The sequence below is a fragment of the Sceloporus occidentalis genome, unplaced genomic scaffold (assembly GCF_023333645.1).
Source record: "Sceloporus occidentalis isolate IW3139 unplaced genomic scaffold, rSceOcc1.0.p SCAF_1, whole genome shotgun sequence".
In the NCBI taxonomy this organism is placed as follows: Eukaryota; Metazoa; Chordata; class Lepidosauria; order Squamata; family Phrynosomatidae; genus Sceloporus; species Sceloporus occidentalis.
In genome coordinates, this window is record NW_028316981.1 from 105,322,344 (window position 1) to 105,335,364 (window position 13,021).

The 13,021-nt window shown below is 41.8% G+C and overlaps 1 protein-coding gene across 7 annotated transcripts in view; it reads left to right on the forward strand.

Annotated features, from left to right (window-relative positions):
- The window catches only part of LOC149321921 (uncharacterized), a 174,801-nt gene extending 163,351 nt beyond the window's left edge, over positions 1 to 11,450 (forward strand). For 3 of the 7 annotated variants that reach the window (XM_089531403.1, XM_089531422.1, XM_089531412.1), the window contains 4 exons: positions 5,560 to 5,717; positions 6,069 to 6,172; positions 9,783 to 9,892; positions 10,993 to 11,450. In XM_089531403.1, coding sequence (XP_089387529.1) covers positions 5,560 to 5,717; positions 6,069 to 6,172; positions 9,783 to 9,892; positions 10,993 to 11,150 — 530 coding nt within the window. In that variant the 3' untranslated portion in view covers positions 11,151 to 11,450. Of the gene's footprint in view, positions 1 to 5,559; positions 5,731 to 6,068; positions 6,173 to 9,782; positions 9,893 to 10,992 lie in introns of those variants that run through there. The other 4 variants (XR_016281860.1, XM_089531437.1, XM_089531429.1 and 1 more) reach the window with 4 other exon arrangements.
- Positions 11,451 to 13,021: the final 1,571 nt, after the last annotated feature.

The window sequence follows — 13,021 nt, forward strand, 5'->3', positions numbered from 1 at the left end:
CCTCTATGACTGCAGAAATAAACAATTTACTGATCATCCACAGAAGCTTTATTTACTGTGTCTGGTGAGGGGGTGGTGGTGGTTTCAACTAGTTCTGACAGTCACCATGTCTCCTCTGACTCAAAAGTCCTTTCTTTTAATAAATTATTCCAGAACATCACTCTCTTCAATATTAAGTCCCTTGCTATTCCCATATCCTTCCTTTTTCCTCTCTTCTCTTAAGATACAGGATCATCCTCAACAGTCTGTACATTCCTCTTTTCAGCATCCTCCGTGTTCTATTCTTTCTGTTCAGGTCCTTCAGTTTCTGCCATCTCTAGAGCTGCATTTCTTCCCCATGAATCCAGTTTTTGCGTTCTCTAATTAATCTTCTCAGCATCATCATCTCCATATAAATCCCCTGCCAAGTTACCCAAGTGTCTAGCATTTGCGCCTCCATGCCATTTTCCCCTCACCTATGATTTTTCAAATCTTCAGTAGGTGGCAGCAGAGTAGTCTGATTTCAGTCAGTTCATAAACATTCAATTTCTTCTACAAATGCCATTATCTATTTTCTCTTCCAACAACTCTCACAGTAAAAAAGTTTAACTTTTCTTTCAGACCTTCATTTAACATCAATTCTACTTAAGCTTTAGTTTTAAATCCCGCCTTAGTGTTAAAATATAGTTACAAAATAATTCTTTAAAAAACATGTTTTTTGCTACATATATGTTTCACTCCTCCACCCTCCACTCTAGTGTGCTTAATGTAGTTTACAGAATAAGAGGACTTAATGGACTTCCAGTTCACCCCTGCAGGCAATACAGTTTATTTGAATCGGTCCAAACCTCAATACAATAAATACTGAAAGAGACCGGATTTTGGATGCTCTTACAGTCCATTAAAGCAACAGCTTAACTCCAGTAGACAGACAAGTTGTTGCATCCACACACACGCCACTCTGTCTGTGATGATATCCACTGCTGGTGATCTCCCCACAAGGAGCTGGGTTAAAAGCAGGGTTGGTATGGCTGATCCCACATTTCCCTCCCGGACTGGAGGAAAATTTGCTGCCAAGGTCATCCCCAAGAGCCACATCACTCTCACAAATGTCCAAGCACCAGAAGTCTTGTAATGGTACTAGCAGAAGACTTAAGTAATAAAGGATACACAAATCAAAAACTCGGTCCCTCATTGGTTCATTTCATATTTCTACATTATTTCAGATGTGGTTCTGTCTCTCCTAGATATTTCATGTTGTTGGAGCTGCTTGTATTCTCAAGGCCTGATCTGCCTTTTCTCTTCTTTTCTTTTTTCTGTTCTAGGAGGAACAGCTTGGGCAAGGTCTTGCCAGCCAGTCATGGTGGCTCATCTAGCACCTATTCTGTTGAACCCATTCTTCTTCTTGGATTATAAACAAGGGATCTCATCTTCCATCTTTGAATTTCTTCTCAACTTTTGTGGAAGCTTTTATGTAACTTTGCTTTTATCTACAAATTGAATTGTTGATTTTCCCCAGATGCTATGAGTTTCCATTTCATCTGGGTGCTGCTCTATCATTGTTTATCTCTTTTTCTTTATGCCAAGCCCACTCTTATTTTGAGGAGGTGGGGGGACTGATAGGAATGTGATTCATCTCTCTATCTCACACAAATGGGTGGATTCATGCCTGCACAGAGCTCCCAGTCAGAAAGTTCCAGAGCTGAGTAGCTTGATGGGAACTCCCCAGCCCCTCCCATCTACTGCACATGACAAATCCTGCCAAGCTACCTTCTCAGTTTCTATTCATCTGCCCCAAAAGCAAGTTCCCTGTCTCCAATTCTGTTTTGAGTAGCTACCCTCAGACCTCTCTTTCTCCGCTTCTTTTTTTTGTCTCCCTTTACTGTCACTCTGTCTACTGTTAAAAAAACAAACAAACTTTTGTTTTATTTTACATTTTTACTGTTTGTCCTCTCCTCTCCCCCCTCTCCCAGTTCTATGATCTCTACTGCCCTTTTAAAGCTCTGTGCTGGCTGTAGCAGAAAGCTTTCTCTTTCATATATGCATTCCTCTGCCTTTCTTATTTTGGGGAGGACACATCATAGAGAAGTGCCACATTTGCTAAGGCTTCACCTTGCAAGCCCTGACAAATTGAGCAAGATAACTTTGTCTGCATTGCTGAGAACAACCCCTCTGCAGCAAGGCCATTCAAGTGATCTCAGACAACACCACAGTGGTTTGCTATATAGATAGGCAAGGCAGGAGTCATTCTACAACGCTTCTGGACCTAGCCATAACCCTTTGGCATTGTTGTGTCCCGTGACATGTTCACCCTGTTGATGTTCATCTGTTAGGCACAAACAACACATTGGCAGACTGTCTCTGAACCGAGCAATGGTCATATACTGCAACATGAATGGACTCTTTCAGATACACCTTTCCACTTCGTAATGTTCCTCTGGGGTTATCCACTCGTGGATGTATTCACTTCAACTGTGAATAAAAGATGCCTATTGTTTAACTCAAGAGTGGGAGTAGGCCACGGCTTCGTAAGGGATTTTTTCTTTCACTGGAACAGTCCTCTACTGTACATATTTCCTCCTTTTCCATTGCTGGCCAGAAACAAAGTGAATACCATTTTCATAGCTCCATATTGGCCAAGGCAGCCTTGGTTTGTCCCTCTGTTACACCCTTCCAAGGGCAGGAGGGTGGTACTACCTTACAGTTGGGATCTACTGTGCCATTCTCAAGGCCATGTTCTCCACCCAGACCTACGAATGCTCTGCCTTCCACATGGAGGATAACATAATGACCTCACCAACATTGCGTTTGGTTGGTCTTGGCCATCTCTAGAAAGGACTCCATGAAGCATTCTTATGCCTACAAGTAGAAAAGGTTCTGTTCTTTCACCAAGTCGACATCATTCTGCACTTCCCCAACAGATGTGTCCACTGTTCTGCATTTCCTTCTTCACGTTCATCAGAACGGATTATCCTTTTCTTCACTGAAAGTTTACCTCTTGGCTATAGTGCCTTATAGAGCTTTCACATTCAACTCTTAAACGTTTCCTCAAAGACTTGCCCTCCTATATCTTCTTGTGCAGCCATCTACCCCATCTTGGTCATTATCGTTGGTTCTTTCTCAGCTTGTTCGTAAACCCTTTTAGCCTCTGGCTTTGGCTGATGAATGGCTACTCCCCTGGAAAGTGACCTTTGTTGTTGTGAACATATTGGTGAGGAGGGCAAGTGAACTAGTAGCATTACACTCAGATGCTACCTTTCTGGTTTTTCATAGGGATAAGGTTTTTTATGCCCTGATATTTCCTTCCTGCCTAATGTAGTATCACAGCTTAACATAAATCAAGATACAATTCTGGCTACATTCTATCCACAGCCTGGAAATTACTTGGAAAAGTCCTTCCACTGTCTTGATGTCTGCTAGATAAGGTTAGTTCCAAAGGCCACTCATCACAGCTCTTATCAGAGATGAAATCTCTTTTCCATCATCCCAAAGAAATGAGGGCATCTTGTAGCAACTTGCCCATTCTGGTATTTGCTGGAGGCTCTCCAAACATCTCTCCTGCAGTTTAGCTTCCTACTTTGTTGTTCTTGCCCCTTGTGGTTTGATGCATCTGTAAATCATAAGCATAGCTTGTCCCAGGCACTCTTCTTTCTATGGCTTCTTCATATTTTCAGCAACAATAAGTGAATCCAGATGGACATTCTTATACAGCAATTGTAATGGGCCATACATAAAATGATAAACATAGAAACCTTTAAGCACCCTGCAGTTAGGAGGATTCTAATCCTGCTAGACTGTATCCTTCATGGGAAGACATAATACTCCACTTGCATGACCTCTCAAACATATCCAAAATCTCTTACATAGGGAGAAGTGCATTTATTTAAGGTTAAAAGCCAAGTGGGGTATAAACTGCACGCAGTACCCTGCAAGCCTTAAGAATTGCTGTATATCTCTTTTGGGTCATCCTCCGGGTCTCCTCCAGTTCATCATCAGGACCCATCTTATTTTCCCACCCTGTGGGTGCTCCTTGGAACAAGGGTGTTACTCAGGTACTAGGGTGGCCTTGCATAATGCCAACCCCCTGCTTAAGTAAATGTACTGGGTATGTTATTGTGGTGTAAAAATCTGCTCAGGTTAGGGTTGCCATAATTGTCCACTAAAACCCAGGACAAAATGTAGGACAAAATCTAGACCAAACTGTAGGACAACTGCAGGACAAAACTCAGCCCAAAATGTAGGACATTTAAGAAAAATGGAGGACCTTAAATGTCCTACATTTTGGGCTGAGTTTTGTCCTGCAGTTGTCCTACAGTTTGGTCTAGATTTTGTCCTACATTTTGTCCCGGGTTTTAGTGCACAGTTATGGCAACCCTAGCAGGTACTTGTGACTGATGTATAGCCTATTGTCATAACATCTGCTGTTGCTGCTTAGCATACCAAGTAAATAGAACTTCCTGGAAGGTAGGTTCTCCCTGGGCATTGCCCATAATTTCCACAACTGTCACAGAGACTGTATCCTCCAAGGGAAGGAGTGCATCAAATCCCCCCACTTGTGTGATCTCTCGAGCACTCCCTTAGGTAGGGAGAAGTGTCTTTATTTAAAGTTAGAGTCCTCAAGTAAGCAAAATGGCCACTGCACCCTTGACAACATCTGCAGCACAAGTTTCAATGGTACAATTAAGTAGAATATACAGGTCTTGATAGGCTCCTGGTAAGAGGTTGCAACTCTATTGGATGTTCTCCCAAGTCAGGCAGCCAAGAAAGCCTAGCTGTCAGAGCTACACATTACCCATGGTCCTTCTCTGCTAGCCTTAGCAGTGCTATCAGCACCTACAATTGACCAAGGTGTTAAATAAAAATGCAGAGTCTCCAGGTACTGTGTACAGATCTTTACTACAGAGTATTTACAGCACTGTATACAAATCAACTACTATCCAACCAACCATCCACTAATATCAGCAACCCACACTGAACATAGACCATGCCCATATTAATACATTTTGTCTATGGCAAGATCTTCTCACATGGGTCTCTGCAATAGTCCTCTTGCATCAGCCTCTTGCATTGTGTCTGCTGTGTTATCCTAAGTGTATCCTATATGGTGTGATGATGACACTCCACGTCAGTCACCATGCCACAACCTTTTCTATGTGTTACATTGTCCAGCATCCATATTTAGTGCCATATTCGGGGGGGGGGGGGGGGGATCCAGAACGGATCCCCTTTGGATATGAAGGGCGGACTGTATCTCTCTTTTTGAAAAATTTGGTTTCATCATTGAGAACTAAGATTGTCTAGAAATCTCTAAAAGCTGGAATCCTTTTAGTTAATTTTTAAAAAAAAGATAGTAAAATATATATATTTAATTTCATATATTATGTCATTTCCTGTGTTGATTGATACACATCCTTTAAATACCGGTGACCAACAGGCACAGCTTATATTGTCCAGTGCTTTGCCACACACCATTATTATTTAGTCTTCCAAATACTTACATTGTACTTTTTCTTGCTTAATGATAATTGTGTAAGTGTATAATATTTTCTTCATTTGTCTTTGTCTGTATTGTCTGAAAAGAACTGAAAAGCCAATTTTGTTATCACCAGTGGGTATACTTCAACAATCATTGCTATTATATTTCTACATATGGGCAGATTAATAAAAGTGACGCAGAATACATGTGCAGCCAGTATAAAGGAGCCCAACTCATACATCTGAGTACCATTGAGGAAGAGGTCAGTGAGTTAGGTATAAGCCATGTTCATTTTAAAAAGAAGACTATATTTCTCACTTTTCTTAACATGGTTTTTGAAAGGTGCACTTGGAAGTACAGGCTGAAAGAAATCCTTGAGCCCAAGGAATTCAATAAGTCTGTTTAGAAGTGGGTTAGTGTTAAGGGGGGAGGGCACACCTCAACTGTTCTCCTTTTTCTTTTGTTCAGTTATTCAAAGGTTTAGTTTGAGATAATACTGAGATAATATTACCGATATTGTCCTTAAGAGGTGATGAATTGTTTAGATCTTTAATGATACTGGATGATCTTAGCCACAATGTCTTTCCATAGTGCCTCTGTTAATCTTTTGCAGGAGTGGCTGACTAAAATAATTTCTAAAACAATTTGGCTTCACAACGTGAGTCCAGTTTTCCAGCCAAAAATATGGCCCGTGCAATTGGGAAAATCACTACTTAGGTAAACTTGGAGCTGGTTCATAAATTTTCATTCATTTGGGATGATGTTACAGTGGTTACTGTGGTCTCATACCTATCAAAAGGGGGCAGTTCTGTCACATCTCACTGCATCAGGTCCTGCAGTCACTGACCTGTCAGGACAACTAAGCAAGATCAAAGACTAAATCCAGGGGACTTTCACAATCAGCAGGGCTATGATGACACTTGGAAGCCAGCCCTGGCAAATGCATACTAGCAAGAACATTGTAGAGTCACTTTCCTGTTCAGGGCCAGTTTCTGAACAGCCTTATCTTCTGTCAGGGTCCAGAAATACTGGCAGTAATCTATGGTTTTGACAGCAATCCAGTTGGTAGTATTATTCACAGCATGGGCCTTTATGTGGAGGTAGAGGGGAGTCTTGCTATAGGAACTGAAAGGGACTGTTGGCAGCCATGTGAGGCTCAGTTTGGTTCAGTTTGACAGTTGGAAGGAGGGAGGGGAGAGCTCTTCCTCTTCAGGCCCGATGGCATTGCGCCTGTTGTTTCACTCCCTCCCTCCCTCCCTCTCTCTATTGCTTATCAGTGAACTAACACTACCTAAGCAATTTACAATGTGTAAGCTAATTGCCCCCAACAACTGGGTACTCATTTTAGCAACCTATGGAAGGATGCAAGGCTGAGTGGACCTTGGAGCCCTTGGGATCAAACTCACAACCTGTCAAAGAGCTCTGGTGCCACAACAAACTACAAATCCCAGGATTCCATAGCATTGAGCCATGGCAGTTAAAATGGTGTCAAACTGCATTAAAAAAATACAGGGTCACAGTCTTTTCCTCTTTCAAATCAAGGAAATTCTGCACTTAAACTTCTGTAGTTCCTCTGACCAAAAGCACATTCAGTAGTGGAACAGATCTGCAGAGGAGCCAAAATAAGCAGCCGTCCCTCCAGAAAAGGGAACAGTGTTTACCAGAAATACTTGCTGGATTGTTCTGAAGATAGTGCTTGTGGTCATGCTGTCATAAAAGAGCCTTGAACAAGGCTTATAGCTGCTTCATGCAGACTTTTGGCAAAAATAAGGTTTCAGGCAGCAGAATGTGTTTGCAATAGAGAAAAAGAATGACCAAGCTCTCTAGTAAAGTCTTGGCTTTCATGGCTTAAAATGATTTCATTGTAGTATTTTTAGCCTAAGGAATGCTGGATATTTTATTATTTTATTTGCACAGGTATTATATAACATTTTATAGAATACTAGAGTATTATGGTCTTTAAAATAATGAAAACAAAGAAAGCAAGAATAACTTGTTCAGGACAGAGACTAATCCAAAATTCAAATCATGTCAGAGTCTTCCTATGGCAGCATGCTCCTGGGATGGGAGCCTTCACTATTTTAACAGAATATTTTGGACCTGCACCTCTTAAGCCAAGTATGTTAATACTTATTTTTTGCATTGATGGCTCCCTTTGTGTTTTTAGTTAACCTACTGTGGCTAATTAGGTTATATTGCTGCTGTGTTTTGTTCTGTAAGCATGACCAAACATATGTGAGCCATGGAGTCAGTTGTTTTTCTTGAACATTTCACCTGGAAGTACAAAGCCACAATGGTCTTTTGGAGCCAGACAGGAGCAACTGTTATGCCAGCATTAGTATTATATCCAGTATTGAGGAAGGCTTTCTCCCAGGCTCTAATAATCATCTTGCCAGAGCTTCTTTCCTTTATTGCTTTACTCTACTGTACATTTGTCTTGCTGCTGCTGTTATTACTATTATTATTTTTTTGGTGCTGTAAGATATCAGTAGGTAACTATCATACAGCTTGGACAAAGTCTACCCTAACTACAATCTCACACTGTGAGATATATTCAGTCTAATCCAACTCATTACAATATCACTTCACAGTATGTTGGACAACTTGAATATCAGACAAGGATATATAATATTAGGACTTGACCAGGGCCGGCCCTACCATATAGGCGACCTAGGCGTTCGCCTGGGGCACAAAAAGACCAGGGGCGCAATTTGCACCCCTCTGCGTGTGCGCACACGCGCGCATGCAGCCCCATCCCAGCCCAGGGCGCCCGCTCTTCTGCTGCCCTCCCGGCAGCTCCCGGGACAGTCCCATTTTTGGAGGAAGTGGGCCCGCCCCGGCCCGGTTCCCCCCAAATCCCGGCTTCAGACCCGGCCTCCAGGCCGGGCGCGCTCACGCGGCCATTGCCGTGGCTGCTAATGCGGCTGGCCGGCCACCCTCCTCGGCCACACCACCCTCCTCCTCTTCCTCTTGCGCAGCTGCTGCGCTGCCCGCAGCACTTGCCTGGGCGGGCCGTGGCCGGGAGCAGCACGTGCTCGCCCCTCTTGCGCACCTGCGCATGGGGCTTAAAGGGGAGCGCTCGTCCCCAAAGCTGGCTGGCCAATGGCAGAGGAGCGGGGGCTGGCCTGTTTCCAGCCCCAGTCTGCCATTGGCCAGTGTCAGGCGCTTTGGAGGAGGAGGAGGAGGAGGAGGAGGCAAAGGAGGAGGAGGAGGCGGACCAAGGAGGCCACAGGGAGGGAAAAGTGCCATTTCCTGGCACCAAATACAATCTATGATGATGAGGAGGAGGAGGAGGCGGGGAGGTGAGTGGCCATTTCAGGTCTGCCTTGGTTTATTTATTTTAAATTTATTTATTTATTATTTTTATTTATTTGTGGTACTTATACCCCACCCTTCAGCCAAACAGGCTATCAGAGCGGCTAATAGTCTCAATCCATATTTATATTATTAAAAATAAACAACCCTGCCTTTTTATTTTATTTTATTTTTATTATTAAAAATAAACACGTCTGTCTTGGTTTTTTATTTTATCTTATTTTATTTTTATTATTAAAAATAAACAAGTCTGTCTTGGTTTTTTATTTTATTTTATTTTTATTATTAAAAATAAACAAGTCTGTCTTAGTTTTTTATTTTATTTTATTTTATTTTTATTATTAAAAATAAACAAGCCTGCCTTGTTTTAACAATGATAGTGATGATGATGAAGATGGTGATATTGAGATCAGCCAGCTTCTGAGGCCTGCGCTCACTCTTTCTGAAGCCGAGATAGTGTGACTTTCCAAAGTGCCTTTTCTGTGTGTTTTTGGTGCTTTGAATGCTAACAAGCCTGCCTTGCCTGGACAATGATAGTGATGATGATGAGGATGGTGATATTGATATCCATCAGCTTCTGAGGCATGCACTCACTCTTTCTGAAGCCGAGATGGTGTGACTTTCCAAAGTGCATTTTGGTGCTTTGAATGCTAACAAGCCTGCCTTGCTTGGACAGTGATAGTGATGATGATGAGGATGGTGATATTGATATCCATCGGCTTCTGAGGCATGCACTCACTCTTTCTGAAGCTGAGATGGTGTGACTTTCCAAAGTGCATTTTGGTGCTTTGAATGCTAACAAGCTTGCCTTGCATGGACAAAATAATTATGTGGGGCGACGGGGGGGGGGGGGGGGGGACCAAAATATTTCTTGCCGAGGGTGTCAAAATACCTAGAGCTCACCCTGGACTTGACTATGAACACACTTTCTGCAAACTAATGCACACTTCATAGTGCTTGTAGTTTAAATTGGGTTTCATGTCTAGATTCATATCTCCACTTTGTGTTTCAGGATTCTCACAGACATTGAGGAGTTGTGCATTCAGCTGGATCCTAGTCTGGAACACTTGATATCTATTCCGTGTTCACATATTGCTTCGTGGGTCTGTAAAGCCGAATTAGGTGAATCAATTCTTGTGTTTAGTTACACATTTCTGTATTCAGCAATATACTGGAGTTAGGGAGAAGGATCTTGAGGTTCTTTCAAACAGAGCAATTTTTCACTGCCCAAAATCTGCACTAAGATAGCTTCTTGAGTTTGCATTTGAGCAGTATGTCTATACAGACCTAGCAGACAATAATTAATAACTGTCATACTGACAGTAGAATCAAACCATTGTTTTATAAGCCTTTTTCTTTGCTTAAGCCTATTTTTTGTTATATGCTAATGTTGCAAATAATAATAATAATAATAATCTAATGATTAACATTGGTTTCACCTTACACTGACAGCCAAATATGAAGCATCTTTAATCATGTTACATTTTAGTCAATCTCTCAAATGGCAAACTCCTTTTATAACTCTTGGTGACAGCTAGTATTAATTTCATTTTGTGGGTCTGTGAATGAAAAGTTCATACACAAGGGAACTTTAAAGAATCTTGGATTCAATGAATATGCACCTCCATGACAGTAAGGCAGTAAGTCCCTTCAAGGCTAACGTCTGAACTTTAAAGGAACTATCCAAGGTGCTGGACTTATTTTGGAGACTGGAAAGCCATCAGCTGCCATTGAGTGCTATGATCTGAAACTTTTTGCTTTAGCAGTAAGCAGTCACTGGTAAATAGAGAAGTTTCTGCTACTCTCACTAGAGTGTCAGAAGTTGTTCTTTAAAAAAAAAAAAAGTGCCAGTGAGACATAGCATTGTAGGGTACCTTCCTTACAGGATTGCAACAAGGAAAAATTTGGGATGTGTTAAATAGGCTGGAAACAACATCTCTAAAGGTAACCAGGCATAACCCAAGGTGATAGAATTCAAAAATATAGCTGTGTTAGTCTGGAAAATCAATATGCAAAGGGATAATGCATAAGGTATAACCTGTTGGCAGTCTGGGTGGGGGCTTGCTGGATGTCCTGTGTAAAAGCAAGATATGTATATGAGAAATAGATGCTTTATTCCCTAATTAGCAATATGGAACTGGAACATTTCAAGCATCCATCCCAGGCTAACCTTTAAAATGAACTGTGGACTTAGTATGGTGTTTGTTTATTTGTTTTCACAGCTTCTGAGCCAGTGGATGCTCCAATAAAGTGGTGGGAGTCTTTGGTCGCTTCCCTTTTAGTAACCATCATTGTATTGGTGGCAACTGTATTTCTTACATATAAATATGGATTCTGGGCTACAGAAGCAGCAAATGAAGTGAAACCACAACCTCTTTAGTTAGATGGCTAGGGCCTTTCCTATGTAGAAAGAGCAAAAACTATTATACATTATTATTAGGCTATAAGAAACCGGCTGATTGAACTCTTGTTGCTTTGTTCTTTAAAATATATGTATGGACTGGAAAGATGAATAAGGAGAAGACATTACAGTAATACTGAAAAAAGAGAAATAGGAAACGGTCTTCAGCTTTAGAAAACATTTAAGAACACCAATGAAGTTGCATAATCTAGATGAGCCTGTAATGATTTAGAGCAGTGGCAAAAATTAATGTAATAGTAATGGCTTCTTTAATACAAACCCTTGAACAGTTTTGCAGTCATTGGAAAGTCTTCCTTGTGTCTGTTTTCTTGTTTCTTTAAATAAACTTGTGAAAAAATATGCATGTTCTTTTTTTCTTTTTTAGCAGATCATCTACAGATAATGAACCTTCGTGTCTTGAAGTTTACTTCCCATATACAGTATTTTGAGTTTGTCCCTTGATTGATTCCATCAAAAGTTTAATTTTGGATTCCCTACCCCCACTCCAAGACCTTACTGTCCAAAAGTGTTGGTATAATCAAAGTTAGATTGTGGATGGGTTATATGGTTTACACTATGTCACACGGGCTCTCTTCAGCATAATTATGGCCCCATACAGACTGCCAAAATAAAGCTGCTTCGGGTCACTTTAGAGATACGCTGTTTAAATGATGCATGCGTCCTAACAGTCCAGAAGCTGCACCAAAGCTGTGCTCCAGTTTTTAGGACTGGATTTTGGCTTTGGCATGGTTTCCGGACTCTTAGGACACATGCATCATTTAAATAGCATACCTCCAAAGTGATCTGAAGCAGCTTTATTTTGACCTGTCTGTATGGGGCCTAAGTCAACTAAATTACCTAACTGCATAAAACAGCACTCTCTTTTCTGCAAAGTTAACATTATTTCATATAAATATACAGTTCTCCCTCCATATTCATGGGGGTGAGGGGAATGAGATCCCCATGAATGTGGAAAAATCATGAATAACTCCACCCCCCACCTAGAAGCCAGTTAAAGGGAAGGGTGAACAGGGGGAGAGGAGCAGGGTGCACGGTCCTTTTCCCCCACCCTCCTGTCCCTTTAATTGGCTCCCTGCCCCTTCTCCTCCTTGATCCTCTCTTTGGGCAGTCCAGGGACAGGATGGGGAGGAGAAGGCAAGAGGTGCCTTGGCCCCTCTGAGACCCTTCCCCTTCCTGATCCTTTCCTTGGGCAAACCAAGGAAAGGATGGGGAGGAGAAGTCAAGAAGTGCCTTGGTCTCCTCCAAAACCTTTCTCTTCCCCAATCCTTTCCCTAGTCAGCCCAAGCAGAGGATGGGGAGGAGAAGGCAAGAGGTGCCTTGGCCTCTCAGAAATGCCTTTCTCCCCATTCCTTTCCTTGGGCTGCCCAAGGAGGGATCGGGCAGAGAAAGGGAGGAGGAATGTTCACAAATAATTGAAACATGAGTTTCAAGACCATGAATATGGAGGGCCGACTGTAGTTTACTGTGGCACCCAAGATCTGGTGCCACAATAAACTATAATTCCCAGGATTCCATAGAACTGAGCCAGGGCAGTTAAAGCAGTCTCACACTGGGTTATTTTTGCAGTGTGTTTTGGGCCTCTTAAGCATCATCCCTCCCAATGGTGACAAGGTTATTTGCTTTTTCCCATTCTGCTGCCTTCTCCCTACCATTGCTGTTTTCTACAAAGGTGTGATTATACAAACATGGTGCACCAATAGGATACTCAACAGTATTTTAAATAATATTTAAAGTATTTTATTGTACATCAGTAATTACATTGTTGGACACAGAATACTGCTATAGTCTGTATGTTTCCTCCAAATGAAATTAGAGGCAAATATTATCCT